The sequence below is a fragment of the Capra hircus genome, chromosome 22, assembly GCF_001704415.2.
Source record: "Capra hircus breed San Clemente chromosome 22, ASM170441v1, whole genome shotgun sequence".
In the NCBI taxonomy this organism is placed as follows: domain Eukaryota; kingdom Metazoa; phylum Chordata; class Mammalia; order Artiodactyla; family Bovidae; genus Capra; species Capra hircus.
In genome coordinates, this window is record NC_030829.1 from 10,073,643 (window position 1) to 10,091,026 (window position 17,384).

The 17,384-nt window shown below is 46.4% G+C and overlaps 1 protein-coding gene across 3 annotated transcripts in view; it reads left to right on the forward strand.

Moving 5' to 3' along the window:
- The window catches only part of STAC (SH3 and cysteine rich domain), a 115,856-nt gene that overhangs the window by 63,605 nt on the left and 34,867 nt on the right, over positions 1 to 17,384 (forward strand). For all 3 annotated transcript variants that reach the window (XM_013973462.2, XM_018038450.1, XM_018038451.1), the window contains exons 3-6: positions 5,591 to 5,691; positions 7,242 to 7,323; positions 8,455 to 8,570; positions 12,099 to 12,177. In XM_013973462.2, the coding sequence (XP_013828916.1) occupies positions 5,591 to 5,691; positions 7,242 to 7,323; positions 8,455 to 8,570; positions 12,099 to 12,177 (378 nt within the window). The remainder of the gene's footprint in view (positions 1 to 5,590; positions 5,692 to 7,241; positions 7,324 to 8,454; positions 8,571 to 12,098; positions 12,178 to 17,384) is intronic.

The window sequence follows — 17,384 nt, forward strand, 5'->3', positions numbered from 1 at the left end:
CTCGGTGCCCAACAATTAATCAGTGTTGTACTTGTTTGCATCGATCCATTCCAAAATCCATCTTAAGATCATAGCTCACATTCTTAACAATTTTCAACTGTAACTCATAGAGCTATCTTAGATTTATCCTAGGAGTTCATATCCCAGGGAAGAACTGATGTGCTGGCCCCATATCCTCCATATGTCTCCATGTTCCAAGGACCACTTCATTCCAAGGGGCTGACCTGACCTAGTTTCCAGCATCTTCACCTTTCGCTTTTTGTTACAGTAGTATAGGAGACTAGTTTAAAGATAGTACTGAAAATACTACAATGGAAACTGTACCATCTTGCTTCTGAAAGGCAACCACTTTCATCTTCTTTAATAGTTGCTTCTGGCCTTTACGTCAATATCTCTAAATCCTGTGCTTCCAGTACTATCGATACTTCTTGGCAAACGTGTCTTGGCTTCCCGCTGTAGAGGATGAGGATGCAGCTCCCACCCTCCAGCACCCTGCCTGTTCCTGTCTTTCTCGCTCTCTCCTCCTCATAAGGGTAATATCACAATCTTTGCTGCTCCCTTGCTCTCCCACCTTCCCAAGTGGTTATATCACAATTTGGTGTTAGCTGGTCACTTTATGCATGTTTATGGCTGCTACTAACTTCTTTTTTTGAAGTTTTTTAAACTATTTATTTATTTTGGCTGTGCTGAGTCTTCGTTGCTGCAGGGGCTTTTCTCTACCTGGAGGGAGCAGAGGCTCCTCTCTAGTTCCAGTGCTCAGGCTTCTCGCTGTGGCGACTTCTCTGGTTGCAGAGCACAGGCTTCAGAGTGCACGGGCTCAGTAGTTGTGGCTCATGGATTTAGATGCCCAGGGCATGTGGGATCTTCCCGGACTGGGGATCGAACCCATGTTCCCTGCATTGGCAGGAGGATTCTTAACCACTGGTTCCCTAGGGAAATCTGTGTTGCTGACATCTGATTCAAGTATTGTACTATTACATGTCTTTCCTTACACAGGTTTTATGTTGCCCCAAATTGCAAATTGCCTTTATCATTTCCTTGACTTTTCATACACCTGTAATTGTTTTTTTATATGCCCCCATATACCTATCAAATGCCATATCTATTAAGATACCCAGATCTTTAAAAGCTCCATAAACATTTCAGTTTCATTTCCCCCCTAGCTTCAATTCATCTGTGGCTCCTGTTTAGGGCTATCACAGTGTTGTCCTATGTGCACATCATTATCTCTCCTCTATGTGGCTCTTGTGTTGCACACAGAGTCTGATATTTTCCTCTTCCTTGATTTATTTCTTCATCTTTTTAAGGCATATTCTTCGCTGGTATTCTAAGAAAGAGTGTGTGAAAGGTAAACAGTTTTAATTCCTTGAAAATCTGAATATGTGTTTATGCTGCCTTCATACTTGTTGGTAATTTGACTGGGTATAAAATTCTAGGTTGGAAATTATTTCCTCTCAGATATTTGAAATTCCACAGTTTTTAAAGCTCCATGATCTTCTAGTTTCCAAGTTGCTATTGAGAAATCCAGTCTTCGTCTCTTCTGCTAAACTTCTTACAGTACCTCCAATTGCTGTCTTCCAAATGTATGTTGAACTTTCTTATACCCTTGCAACTCCTTCTGATAATCTTATTATTTGGGGTCTATACCATCTTTTTTTCCTTGCTAATTTTAATGGAGTTTTGGTATGAGTAAGCAGGAAACTCCTGTGACTTGTCCACCAAGCTTACTCAAAATCCACTTATACTTTTATATTTTCAAGTATGTAAACCCATGTTATCCCCTTTGTGTATATTATGATGCTGTTACTATTAGCAACCCTGATAGTAGTTAGCACTGTTTCCATTTGACGATAAGACAGCTGGGGCTCCAAGAATGTTAGTTTAAAGAGCCTGCATGAGAGATTAAAATTTAAAACCATACTTTTCCCACCCTATTGAGGCACAAGGGTCGTGTTCAATGATGCCTTTGTGATGGAGGTTGGTGGTAATAAAACAAGTTAGATCATAGCTTCTCCATATTTTGCTACAGTAAACTAATGCCACTGCTGGGAGGTAAATTATTCCTTTGAACTATTCTCTAAGTCACAGAATACAGGCTTTCCTCCTCAATCACTTTTGTTATTACACGGTAGAAATTGGAACACCTAAAACCGAATAATTGCTAGTGGTCTGACTCAATACAGTGGAGTGTGTTAGAACAAACAAGGAAAACTGAAATTACAGTGTTCAAGTCTGAAAGAAAACATACCTTAATATATAATGGCTCTATTTCAGAGTTCAGCACACAATGAAATAACTTTCCTCTTTGAAGCTTTTAGTTACATTCTCACATAGGGCACAAATAGCATTCTTCAATTTGAAAACAAAAATTAAGTTACTGCTTTCAAAGTCCAGTCTTTTGAAGGCACTGTAGCCTTTCAACTAAGTGCTTATTGTCAAAGTGAAAAAGAGACTGTCCAACTAGTATTTATGAACAAACACACATATCCAGTAATTTGTGGTGCATTTATATGTCACTTCAACTTTCTGTGTTTGTAATAGCAGACACTCTTTTGTTCAATGTGCCTTCAGGATGGGATTTTCAGGTAATAGCTCCTGAAGAGTTTCTAGGACTTTGTCCTGTCAAGGGTTTTCTTGTTGCTTTTGTTGGCTGAATGTCGGGTTCTCATAGTTCCTTATTTTGTCATTTCATTCTCCCCAAGTCTGCTAGTGGTAAAGAGCCTGCACGCCAGTGCAGGAGACGTGAGAGATGCGGGTTCCATCCCTGGGTCAGGAAGATCCCCTGGAGAAGAGCAGGGCAGCCCACTCCAGTATTCTTGCCTGGGAAATCCATGGACAGAGCAGTCACATGGGGTCACAAAGAGTCAGACACGACTGAAGCTACTTACCACCTCCCCAAGTGCATCCTCTTGTCAGTGAAACAATCAAGTAAAAGGAGGAAATGTTTGGATCCAGTCCAGAAAGAGTGAAACTAGGCAGGACTTCCTCGGACCCGAGCCTCAGGCTTCTCACCTGTGAAATAGATGCTTTCCAAATCCTCTTTCAGCTCTTGAATGCTTTTCTACAACATCAGTGAAAACACTCCAATTAATTATGTGAATCAGTCACTACTGATTTCAGCACGCGTGTGACTGACAATAAAATAGAGTTTGTTCGTTCATTTCTTTAAGGTGTGTTTATTGGGCACCACACCCACAGCTGGTATAGAGAGGCAAATGGACAGACTCGGTCCTTAGCCTCAATGAGTTCATAGTTCAGATGGGGGAAAAAAAAAATCTCAAGTAAGTAATAATTGTGATAAATACTGTGAAAGATAGCAACAGAGTGCCATGAAAAGACTAATGGGAAAAAATGTAATTTAGACAGGGAAAGGGGAGTGTTCTAAGACGCCTTCATTGAAGAAATGACAAGCCACCCTAAGGATGAGGAGCAGGGACGCGAGTGAGGAGGGACAGGCACAGCGCTCCACGCACACAGGGCAGCATGTGTGAGACTCCCAGAGATTCAGGAGCGTGTGCATTTAAGGGACTTGAAGGCCATGTAGCTGTGCCCTGGTGAAGGTTCCCACCAAATCGTACAAAGTCTTGCCCCCACGGTAAGCATTTGTATAACATCAGAAAGGCAGGAAGAACCTCCTGAGAGACAGTTAAGCAGGAGGAGCGGATTTGAGTACGTTTGTCTGGCCTTTCTACACACCAGGGAGGAACCTAAAAACAGGTAAAGACAGTTCAGTCAGGAATTAGTCCAGACAAGGGACGGTGGTGGTTTGGATGAGGAGGAGGAGATGGAGGCGGATCTTATGTATCTCGAGCTCTCCTCACTTTGGACTGTAGCCTACCAGGCTTCTCTGTCCATAGGATTCTCCAGGCAAGAATACTGGAATGGGTTGCCATGCCCTCCTCCAGGGGATCTTCCTGACTCAGGGATCAAATCCAGGTCTCCCGATTTCAGGCAGATTCTTTACCATCTGAGCCACCAGACCTGCCTGCCAGCTACGATACGCAGAGGGAGACCCATGCCCTCATGTGTCACGGTATATGGACATACTAATTCCTACTGAGGGAGGCCCTTCGCCTTTCTAGCTGGTCTTCTCAGGCAGCATTCAGCGTGATCCACAGCAGCTATTCACACATCCCTTTGCTGACAAGCTTTATGCAGGGCTCACCTCTATGGCTGTGTCTCCCGGACAGGCTGCCAGGAGCACTGGTCACCCATATCTCTCACCTTTACACTCTCCCAAGGATGTGGCCACAGCCCTACATCCAAATCTCCTCCAAACCCCTCTCAGTAGGAGGAGACTGAGAAGAAAACACCACGTTCTTCTCATTATGTAGAGAAGGATCGTTTTAGGGATGAAACTCTTAATGCCCAAACAGCTCTGCAAAGGAGTGCTCCCTCCAGTCTCCCACCTCCCTTCCTCTTTCCTCATAGGACTGAATTGCTCGGTCACTTAACTGTGAAGTGCATTTCAGCACCAAAGTTCTAAGGCCCACCTGGAAGCCAAGCACCTATTTCCCTTTAATAAATCAGAGTCGATCGCACCTGTTGTGCCGTCTGTATCCTCTGTCCTGGACTCAGTGGAGACACGACACAGCCCATTTTAACATCCCCTCCTTGTCTCCTTCTAGCCACTTTCTAAAACAACATGAGCTCCACCGCCGTCTTCCTGAAGCTGCCGCATCCAGCGCGCCGGTCTGTCCTCCCTGTGCTGCTCCAGCACTGCTGCCCTGGGCCTGGTGCAGCGACACAGTTCCCTGGGTGCCTCTCTCCTGTCCTCCCCTCCTCTGCCTTCTTCCTTCTCACCGTGCTGTGGCACCCTGTCCCAGGACACTAAGTGACTCGCTGCAGAGGTGGTTTAATTGCCACCCACTGCCCTTCCTCCTCCCCCAGGCCACGGCTGGTGTCTGGTCGAGCCCTCTCTCGCCCACCTCAGAGCCTCATCAGCCCTGATTTCACACAGACCACACTGTTCCCCCTGTATTGGGCATTTTCCAGAGAGTTTGCCCACGAGTTCAGACTCTGTGATAGGAATTCAGGTAAATGGACAGAATGTCTGGACTTGGGCTACCTAGTGAGGTACATAAAAGAGCAGAAATGTGACCCATAGGAAGAGCCAAGACAGTGGGATTTGCAAGTTTGAATTGAATGAGTGAGGAAAGCAGAGAAGATTGAGGCTTCCCGGAGAAATGAACAGGAAAGGAGTGGAGGGAAACCAGAGCTGATACTTTGCATAGCAAATAGGGAAGAAGGTAAAAGAATTTACCATATTTTGCCCATATTGAAAGCTTTGTACAAGTCACAGGAAAGAATTCATACAAGTAGCTGGGAAAGTACATTGTGTCCTAACCAAAAGTGAAAGTGGAAAGTGAAGTCGCTCAGTCATGTCCGACTCTTTGCAACCCCATGGACTGTAGCCTACCAGGCTCCTCTGTCCATGGGATTTTCCAGGCAATAGTACTGGAGTGGATTGTCATTTCCTTCTCCAGGGGATCTTCCCAACCCAGGGATTGAACCCAGGTCTCCCGCATTGTAGACAGACGCTTTACCGTCTAAGCCATGTCCTAACCAAAGCTCACCATATATCCAACAGGAACAAACGCTAAGCACGGACTGCGCTGCAAGGCCTGTAAGATGAGCATCCACCACAAGTGCATGGATGGCGTGGCACCCCAGCGGTGCATGGGCAAGCTGGTAAGGGCTCATGCCCAGAGTGTACCCCGGAACCCCTGCTCAGAGCACTTGCCTGCCTGATGAAATCATGAAATCACTCCATTCAAACTTCTTCCTGGAAGCACCCTGAGAACTGGACCCTAGGAAGCACCCCCCACCCCGCCCCAGATCCCTGGCTGGTCAGCCTGGCTTCCTAGTAGGATTGAGTAAGGAGGAGCTTTATCAACTGAAGAAGAGCAAGTTCTGTGTGTAGAAAAAACTCTGGGTCTTCAGTAAAGTGGACAGCTTGTCTTGGGTCAGGACTTTGTCAGTGTTAGCACCCAAGTCCCACACCCTGGGACTGTCCAGGTTTTGAAAGTAGAAGTCAAGCATCCCAGGAACCTCCTCAGTCCCAGTTTAATGGGCTGACAGCTCAGAGGATATCAAGAATGGGATGGAGATTAACCATCCCACAGAAGTGGAGTAGTAAAAATCTATACTACTACCATAGATCGTGACGGCCAAACCCAGAGAGGGAGCCTCGGCCTGGCCCGTGCTGGCTGATCGTCCCATCTCAGGAGTGGGCTTCCGTGCTGGTGCTACACAACGATAGAAAGCCACCCAGAACACTTTCGAAAATACTTGAAACTGGGGTGGCCAAAGAATTCTGTTACTAGAAGGGACCAAGAATGTCTGCCCTAGAGATACTTAGGTCATGATAGCTGATTCAGAAAAACTTAAGTTCCATCGCACAGAATTCTGTTGTCCTCTACGGCTCCAGGGAAAGCACCTCGGATCAGTAGGTTCCACGTCTTAACAATCAGAGATAATGTCACTAAGGTCTTCTGTCCCGGGTTAGTGAGAGTTCCTGCCATCCACGTCCCCAGCAGTGTTCACCGGAGGAACGCTTGCCAGGAATGTTGGAGAGGATTCTGGGATTCTTGTAGGGGCAGGGCCCTGAAGTTCCCTTTTGACCCTGGAGTACAAAAAGCCAGGATTCTTAGAGTTCCTCTCTGTAAGTTCCTCTCTATACTCTTGACTGGCAGTATCCTCTTCTCCAAAACCCCTGCCTCACTTGCTCCCCCCTCCTCCTCCTCCTCCCACAGTGATTCCCACAAGCCAGGGCAGAGACCATGGATGAGAGGTTAGGAAAACAGAACGGGATCTGGAACACACAGCTCATCAGACATACAAGGGACTTGAGGTCTCCCTGTGAGGTCCGCTTGCCCATGCCCAGGCCTTTGAATGAGTGTAATAAACCATATGGTGAGATAATGCTCGAGGGTCCATTTGTATCCTAGGGGCTAATGAGCCCAGCGGAAAGGAGGCGGCAGCAGGCAGCGGGCAGAGCAGAGGCAGGACGGGAGGGCAGGGCTGGGGGCCTGCTTTCTGGAGGGAGTGGAGCTTGCTTATTGACAGCTGTACCTCCCCGCCCCCACCAGGGAGAAATTACAGGCCATGTCAGCATCTTAAAGGGCGACAGGGAGGCGTCCCTAGAGAAACCAACTGGTTTCATTTTTAGACTTCTCCAGTGGTTGTCTCCATCTCAGCAGTGACAATGAACACTTTTCTTTCCCATTCTCTCTCTCCAGCCAAAGGGGTTTCGGCGTTACTACAGCTCCCCCTTGCTCATTCATGAACAGTTTGGATGCATTAAAGAAGTTATGCCCATTGGTGAGTTGAGACCTTGTTGGGTTGAGTGGGGTTGAGCAGCAACATCCATGCTGACGGCTGCTCTCCTCCAGGGTCCCAGGGCCACAGCAGCAGTGTAGGGGTGGCAGGGGCAGGGTTGAGTGCATTTATTTGGTGGATAACTGGGTTATGGTCGTTTGTTTTGCTGGAGGGGAAGCTGAAGGTGGACCAAATTCCCCTGAAGTTTTTTTCCTTTCCCTGATGAAACTTGAGAGACACCCAGGTCCCAAAGGCTGCTGACGTGCTGTGCCAGCTCTCAGCACCATGGCAGAGTGGAAGCAGGGTGAATCATGGCTTCCCCGAGACCTGGGTCAGAGCCCAGCTCCCCCGCTGGCCAGCTGTGTATCTGAGCAAGTAACTCAGCCTGCTGGACCCTATACACTGAGAACAGCCCTGGCTGCTTTTCATAGTTCTTTGTATATGAAAATAAACAGAGATACATTATAAGACCAATGTGTGGAAGGAACTCACTGAATATCAGTTATTCTTTAATGAGGACAAATAATGTCTTACGGATATTTCTGGCTTGAACGTATTCTTCAGCAGTATCTTTCAGTTTTCTTCTATGTTTTCTTTCTTTCTGAAAATCTCTACATTTATGTTTGCCTTTTGGTGGAGGCAAGGGGAACAAGTTTTAACCTAGAAATTTACAAACTAGAAAGCTTTTAATTAGACATTCAGGAGGCCTAGTAATGTGACATTCTTTCCAAACGCTTGCCTCCTCCTGCCCGGTTTGTGTCACGAGATTTTGTACCTTGGCAAGCAGAGCCTTTCACTAGAGGAAATAAAGCCGGTGTCTGGGAAGAACCTTGGCATTGGAGCCCTGGCGATGGATAACAAAGAGGAGAGCCAGCCAGTCAGGGAACGTTCCGGAGCAGAGACGGCTGGGTGTGGTGGAGCACACGTCATGTCATGGGGGGGAGGTGCACACCCCCAAGGATACTTGACCACGGAAGCCTCACTTCCCCAGGGGTGTCCCAGGGGTGAGCGGGTCCGTTGTGCAGAACCTACTTCTGGCATCGTTAACCCAGGAGGTGTGGTCGGTGGTTGGCTGTGTCCCCTACCGTGACTTGAGGAAACGCTGTCTCAGACCAGCTCTCTCTTCTGTCGCAGCCTGCGGCAATAAGGTGGACCCTGTGTATGAGACCCTCCGCTTCGGCACCTCGCTGGCCCAGAGGACGAAGAAGAGCAGCTCAGGCAGCGGCTCCGACTCGCCTCACAGAACCTCGGTGATTGCCTCCTCCCCCCTCGCGGAACCCGCCGTGGTCCCAGGCAGGGCAGACCTGGAGCAGCTCAGAGCGCATCCGGAGGGGCGTCCGCGGGAGTCACGCAGCCTCCGGAGGGGGCTCCAAGTGCCTTGGGGCACTGAAGGGTAACTTCCTGTGGCAGGTCCCCAGAGAGCCTCAGAGACCACACTCTTGGCCTCACAATCCTGACTCTCCCCCCGTGTACCGCTCCCCCTCCCTCCATTAGACAGCGTATCTGCCAACACGCAGAAAGGTTCAACCCAGACAAGGGGCAGAAGCTGGAATGTCCCAGCTGTGTCCAGTTCTCCTTCCAGCGACATCCCAGTTCAAGAATACAGCCCTTTTTCACATGTCCTCAGTCCTTTCTCTTTAAGGCAAGATCCACCCTTTGACTTCTTTCGCACAAACACTGCCCTCCCCAGAGGCATGGGGTGTTTGCCTCCACCGGACACATAACCATCCCCCAGCCCCTCTCCCAGGCTTACTAGTATAGTAGTGAAGTCGCTCAGTCGTGTCCAACCCTTTGTGACCCCATATACTGTAGCCCTCCAGTCTCCTGTGTCCATGGAATTCTCCAGGCAAGAATACTGGAGTGAGTTGCCATGCCCTTCTCCAGGGGATCTTCCCCACCCAGGGACTGAATTGCAGGCAGATTCTTTACTACCATCTGAGCCACCAGGGATGCCCCTTCGTTTGGGCTGACCTAAAAATGAGGGTTCTGTGCACCTCTGTGACCTGGTATCATCGTCCTCTCTGGCTGTCCTAACCAGAATTTCTGTGAATGCCCCAAGATGCCACCCAGCTCTGTAGCAGAGAGAAGGCACCTCAGAGATAGGTCTGACCTGGCCACATCAGCAGCAATGTCCACTCCTGCAGTTCTGAGCTCTGCTAGAACTAGCTCCACTAACTAGTTGGTTAGCTAGTTTTAGCACAGAGACATCGCAGGGAGCATTTGGCGGGAGGCAGTGAACATCATCTCTGCATTTGTGACTGGTGTTTGGAGCAGAAGGAACATCACAGGCACATTTGAGAGATGTCCAGTCTCCTTTCGTGTCTGTCTTGACCCTACAGACTGGCTTTAGGGGCAAAAAAGCATAGTTTGCTGTATGTCAATAACTTGTTGGTTCATCATGGTCCGCTTATATTTCCTGGCACTGGTTCCACCAGTAAATATTTCCTGGAATTTTGTTCTGTGAAGGCATCATTCTGAGAGCTGCAGGGAGACAAAGACAAATCAAATTGTGCTTAAATATCTGTCACTTCACTCTTTCCCTGGAGCCCAACTTGCCTTGGTGGAAGCAAACAGAAACAATTGATCGCTACTTTAAAATGACTTTGCTTCCTTCCTGCAGGGTCAGTAGTAATGAACTTCAGCCTCTTGCCATTCTGGCAGTGTTGTTATGTCCTGAAGGGAACATATTCCCACGTAGCAAAGGTTTCTTTTCTTCCAGGGCTATAGAGGCATTTGCTTTACATTGTTGGGAAGTGGCTGCCTGGCTGTTTCTAAATTATTAGGTTTCCTCTCATGTGCTTTCAAACACTGTAGAATATAAAAGGCTTGATGGCTTTGGGAAAGCCAGCAGAAACCAAATTCAAAAACTTTCTAGGAGTTGGTTAGCTCATTTAGGAATGACCTTCAGTTTTGTGAGATTAAATTAACATCATCATAGCAACTTTTGTTCAGAAACAGTGAGCTTCAGAGGAGAAGGGTCCAAGTGACTTAGAGACCTGTGACATTTATTTTTTTCTTCTTGCTGATGTGTCATGAAAGGAAGAATGGCTGAAACAAATCTTAAAGCTAAACTGTAACAAGAAATCAGTCTCAGAAAGGCAGCATTATGGGACTTTAGAGCTGATGAGAAGAGCTAGGAAGGCCGACGCGTTCCTCTCTAATAAGATGTAAATTGTTTTAAAAGTATGTGACTCTCCGCTAAGGTCCCCTGAATTCCTCTTTTAGAGAGGTGAGGGGCTCTTTTGGTGGTTCAGTGGTTAGGACTCCATGCTTCTACTGCAGAGGGCGCAGGTTTGATCCTTGGTTGGGGAACTAAGATCACACATGCCGTGTATTGTGGCCAAAAAATAATAAGAAAATAAGCAAAAATAAGCCTCTCCCAGTGCTTAGGAGATGAATCTAGAGGATGTTATGCTTAGTGAAATTAGTCAGAGAACCACCAGTGCTGTATGATATAACTTATATGTGCAATCTAAAAGAGATACAAATGAATGTACGTTTAAACAGAAACAGACTCACAGATTATAAAAGCGAATTTACAGTTCCCGAAGGGGAGAGGGGCAAATTAGGCCTATGGGATCGACAGATACGAACAATTACAAAGTAGCCAAGCAGTTAGGATATGCTGTATAGCACAGGGAATTATAACCATTGTCTTGAAATAACCTTTAATGGAGTATAATCTGCAGAAAATACTGACGTGTTATGTTATATACCTGAAACTACCATAATATTGTAGATCAACTCTATTTTAAAAAAGAGCATGGACTCTGGAGACAGTGCCAGAGGTCTAACCCCTGCTCTACCACTTAGGAACTCTGAGCCCTCAAGTTTAGTTCTCTCTGGGCTTCAGATCCCTATCTGAAAAATAGGTTTATCACAGAATTATTGTGAAGCATAAATGAGACGATTGACATAAAGTACTTAAAAACAGCACGCGATAGATGATTGGTTACAATGAGCTATTTAGAGTGCTGCTTTATTATTATTGTTGTTATTTCTGTAACCTAAATAATGACTATGGGAAAAAAAGTGAAAGTGTTAGTCTCCCAGTTATGTCCAACTCTTTGTGACCCCATGGACTCTAGCCTGCCAGGCTTCTCTGTCCAAGGGATTCTCCACGTGAGAATACTGGAGTGAGTAACCATTTCCTCCTGCAGGGGATCTTCCCGACCCAGGGATCAAACCCAGGTCTCCCACACTGCAGGCAGATTCTTTACCGTCTGAGCCACCAGGGACGCCCCACAATGACTATAACTCTTCCTATACATAAGAAAGGGCAGAAAAAGTATTGATGTTACTGAAACAATTACTTTTTGCAGCAATGGAAACAGGCTTTAACTCGTACCTAAGCAATGCAACCTCAAAAGTGCATCTTGTTCTCCAGAATTAATGTTCACCACTCACCTAGAAAGAGCTATAGTTCTACTGAACATTTTAAGTAACAGGATGTGGGCAGGAATTCTGATTTCTCTGTCGTCTGTTCCTGGGAAGCAGCCTAATTGTGGCCAGTGCATGTAGGCACTCATTCACCTGTCACTGAGCACCTTTCTTGTGCCAGCCCCTGAGCCTGCCCTGGACACCAGGAGGAAGGGACAGTGCCCAAGAGGGAGTCCACAGCCTCTCAGAAGTTAGCCAAACAGACAAGAGAGCAATGATGAGATGCTTAAGACAGTATCTTGCAAATTCCACCTTAGCTCCTCTACTGGTATCACAGTCTCTACTCACTGAGTCACTGAAATGACATTGCTCATTCATTGCTATACTCTCTTTTCAAGACTTCAGATCTCGTGGAGGTTCCCGAAGAGGCTGACGGGCCAGGAGACGGGTATGACCTGCGGAAGCGGAGCAACAGTGGTAAGTCGGGGATCAGGCACCACCGTCCAGCGCAAACGGGAATCTCATCCATCATCCAGGTCAGCGGGCAGGCTCACATGACCTCCACGCCCCTCTCTTTCTCAGCCACCTCTGGAATTCAGACTGGAGAGTGTTTGATAAATGGAGGGGAACAGATAAATTTTGGTGGATTTCAGGAATTCAGTTATAACATTCCCTGAGCTCTGGCTCCTGAGTTCTCATGCTATAAGGACATGGAGGTCCTTCCAGAGCTTTTTGTTAACATGTCACTTCCCCCACTGACCTACACTGGATGAACAGGGCATCCAGAGAGAACACATCAGAAGTACTCACAGTGATGTGCCTGCTCAAGTGAGGGGTGGTGCTGAGGAGTGTGGGCCTCCCCTGGGCTCCTCCACAGCAGAGAGACTAAGATTCAAAAACTGATCTGCACAATCGAGACAGATATTCTATATTAATATCATTTAGTTTTCTAATAGCATAAGCCCTTTTAAAAATAATTCCTAGAATACTTGTTAAATACTAACTACATGCTACCGCTTGCTAACATTGAGAAAGAATGTTAGCTTAAAAAAACATAACCAGCACCTAATACTTGAATCTTGATGAGCCTCTTTGTTGTCAACAACTACTTAACTTCCTCTCATTTATCAAAAAAAAAAAAAATTATGAAGTGTTTTCTACCACCGGCAAAACTACATATGTCACAGAGCTGTGCTCAGGTCATTCATAACCCAGCAATGTTGCAGGCCCTGACCTGTGTTGTTACTTTGGGCTGAATGCCTTCTCCTGGCAGAAGTTACCCCTCACAGCTCTAATCCCCATGTGGGAAGCACTGGAGAATGCTGCCTTGGACAGATTTTCCACTTGCCTGGTTGTCCCTGCCTTTTCCAGACTGGGAACAGAACTTCTACATCAAATACCCTATAGCTGCGATGTCAGCAGCTGTCATACAATGAGGTACCATTTCCACTTCTTTAGCTCTAGGAATTCACTCATGTCTCTTCTCCAGTTAGGACGGTGCCTCTGTGATGACCCTCCTTCCTAAATAACTGTCAGCATCCATCAGGGTGCCCCTGTTGCCAAGCCTGTAAATAGGCTGCTAAAGCACACTGCTAGAGTAAGAAGCCTTGGCATCACATGGGGAAAACTGTACTTTGGGATCCATGCAGATACCCAGGGAGCACTTAGCAGTGCCGTGAGGGAGACAGACCAGAGAGCGCCAGCTGCCGGGGCCCTCGAGGCAGAGCCATAACCCGGCACGCACCCAGCCTAGGGCTGTCCAGCACTGCAGATCCAGCAACTGAATTTGGGCCAGCAGCCCTGGAGTTCATCAGAATCTCAGGACCAAATTCACCAGAGGCTCGAGTATAAGCCAGAGCTGCATCTCAGTGCTTCAGGTCTGGTCAGCTGGTCTTCCCCTGAGTCTGATTCTGCCCATCTCCTGCCCCTGACAGTGGGCTCCCCTGGTGGCTCAAACAGTGAAGAATCTGCCTACAATGCAAGAGACCCGGGTTCAGTCCCTGGGTTAGGAAGATCCCCTGGAGAAGGAAATGGCAACCCACTCCAGTATTCTTGCATGGAGAATCCCATGGACAGAGGATCCTGAGAGCTGGACACAAAGAATTGGACACGACTGAGCAACTGACACCTGCCCCAGACACTTCTCGCCAAACCACAGGTGGCCTCTCATCACTAACTGCACTGGATGTGTTTGGCCCTGGGCCCCTGCCTGCTCTGAAAGTGAAGGCTGGGCTTCACTAGTGATCATGTGGCCTTCAAGAGACCTCACCTCTCTCTGCTTTAGTCACTTCACCTCTAAAATGACGATGCTAATAACACCAAATCCATAAATCCTCATGATCTTTAAATGAGATAATGAATGTAAATACTACCCATTCACTGAAGACTCTGAAGCTTCATTCCTAGCATTAGGCCTCTTGGGTGCCTCTGATGCCTGTATCCTACTGGACATGGCCACGTGAATGGAGGATAGGCATCTTCAAGCTAACGCACCCAAGTGGACTCTTGAGTCCCTCACTTGCCTCCCCACCCACCCACCCACTGAAATTGGCTCTTCTTCGTTGTTCCTACTCACTTGTAAGAAAGTCATTCTGCTAGATTATCAGGCCAAGGCTTTTGGTATCATCCTTGACACTCTTCGTCTCACGCCTCCTGTCCAGTCTGTTGGCAGATTTTATCTGCTGGTCTTCAGAATCACACCCAGCCTGTGCCCACCACTTCCCTCTCTGCCTCCACCAGCCTGAACCAGCCTGATGGATGCTGTCAGCCATTCCTCAGTAGATGAGGTTTCTATTTGCCCTGGGGATTTCCTTACTCAAAAAGTGGTCTTCTAGGGACTTCCCTGGTAGTCCAGTCAATGCAGGGAACATGGGTTCAATCCCTGGTCCAGGAAGATCCCACATACCATGGAGCAACTAAGCCATGCACCACAGCCACTGAGCTCGTGTTCCGGAGTCCATGTGCCGCAGCTGCTGTAGCCCGAGCTCTCTAGGGCCCATGTGCCACAACAAGAGAAGCCACAGCAATGAGGAGCCCATGCACAGCCATGAAGAGCAGCCCCGCTTGCTACAGTTAGAGAAAGCCTGCATGCAGCAGCAAAGACAGCACAACCATACATTATTTTTTGTTAAAGGGGGTCTTCTTAGAGTTTTAGATTATGAACAGCCAGGGGGTCTTCTTAGAGTTTTAAATTATGAACAGCCGTATTTAAGGCTCATCACCCTGAAGCACTATTGCTATTACTGAAGTCATTATAAGGTCACAGAGTGTCGAAGATACAATCTGGAGCCTCACTACTTCACGTGTGGCCCATGGACCAGCAACCTGGGCAGAACCTGAGAGCCCATGAGAAATGCAGACTCTCAGGCTGCCCCAGCCCTGCAAAATCAGAATTTGCAGATGAATCTGTGGTTCACATTTTTGTTAACATTTGAGAAGCAAGATTAGAGACCATTTAGTCCAACACCCTCTCCTCCAACATACACACCCAAGGATACATGGACATACATACACAACAAATACCAGTTAGATTAAGGAAATTGAGACACTGAGTAATACCCCCAAGAACACAAGTTGATTATCTGCTGTCTCTTTTTCGCATTAAGGGGCATTTTCATAGTCTTATTCAAAGAAATCTGTTGAAAGAACTTAGCAAAGGGTAAACCTCTAAAACGCTTTAGAGATCTATTAAATATTCCTTTGATCAGCGGTAGCTTTCTTCACATGCCCTCTTAGAAGCGAGGGTGAGTAATTATGCAGCAGTTTGCTTCAAAACATGTTCCTTTGATTTGGATCTAATGCTCTGCCTGTGCAGTTTGAGAAACAACATAGAGAGAACACTTTGCTTACATAGAGCCCAAGTTCCCACTCACCTTCTCACAGTTTTGGCAATGAGAGCTTCCCGTCCTGTATTACTTGCTTCATGTGCGTTCTGAAAAGTGCACAGGGCACACAGATCTTATTTCTGCCAGCCAGGTGTTGTGTCAAAGTTCTTGAAGAATATTTCCAAGGCCACCTCAGAAGAAGTACAATTCATATTCATCTCTTTACTGATAAAAATATAGTCTCTGCTTTCTCTCTTATGTTATGAATCTCTTGGGCAGGTCTGCGGATTTCTGGTTGTTGTTTTCAACATTATTCCTTGGTGCCTCAGAAATTGACAGGGGCAGAATGATTGGTCTTTGCTTTTGCCTTAACTGCCTAATCTCCCCTGGAAGCAAGGTCATAAGCAAAGGGTAAAGCATCTGTCTAATACATAGCCTCAAGATGACAAAAAGTAAAGGAGCAATTGACAGAACTATTAGGAAATTGGCATTGCACTTCATAATCAGAGATTTTAACACACCTCTTGGTCATTGGCAAATCAGATAGACAAAGAGATTCAGTATAGACATGGAGGATCTGAGGACGTACTTGACTATCCTAACCTAATTAACTTTTTTCTCTCTTGATTTCTTTTTTTAATATAAATTTATTTATTTTAATTGGAGGCTAATTACTTTATAATATTGTAGTGGTTTTGCCATACACTGACATGAATCAGCCATGGGTATACATCTGTTCACCATCCTGAAACCCCCTCCCACCTCCGTCCCCATCCCATCCCTCAGGGTCATCCCAGTGCACCAGCCCCGAGCACCCTGTCTCATGCATCGATCCTGGACTGGCAATTCATTTCACACATGATAATTTACATGTTTCAATGCCATTCTCCCAAATCATCCCACCCTTGTCCTCTCCCACAGTGTCCAAAAGACTGTTGTACACATCTGTGTCTCTTTTGCTGTCTTGCATATAGAGTTATCATTACCATCTTTCTAAATTCCATATATATGCGTTAGTATACTGTATTGGTGTTTTCTTTCTGGCTTACTTCACTCTGCATTTAACTTTAAAAGAACACTCCAAAAGAATGAATATATTAATATATTACAAAGTGGCTTCCCAGGCGGCACTGGTCGTAAAGAACCTGCCTGTCAATGTAGAAGTCGTAAGAGACATGGGTTTGATCCCTGGGTCGGAAACATCCCCTGGAGGAGGACATGGCAACCCACTCCAGTATTCTTGCCTAGAGAATCCCATGGACAGAGGAGCCTGGCAGGCTACTGTCCATAGGGTTGCAAAATGTCGGACACGGCTAAAGCAAATCGGCACAGCACACATACATACATATGTGTCCTAAATCACCTGGCTGTACGCCTGAGACTAGCACAGCATTATAAACCAGCTGTACTTCAATTAAAAATAGTAAAAAAATTAAAATTTAAAAGGACGCTCCATCTAACAAATGAGGAATTCGCATTCTTTCTAAGAACACATGGAACTATTGCTTACCTAACTGGACTATAATGCACACTTCACAGATTTCACAGAATTAATATGATCTAAAACACATCTTTCTAACTACAATGCAAACAAGATAGAAACGAATATCCAAATTATAACTAGGAAAACCCACACTTTAGGAAATTCAAGACATACTTTTTGAAAGCTGATACATCAAAGAATTCATAATGAAAATTGAAACATATTTAAAACGAAACGATAATGAAAACACCACCGGGCTTCCCTAGCGGTCCAGTGGTTAAGAACCTGTCTGCCAGTGCAGGAGACATGGGTTTGATCCCTGGTCGGGGAAGATTCCATATGCTGTGGAGCAGCTAAGCTCATGAGCCAAAACTACT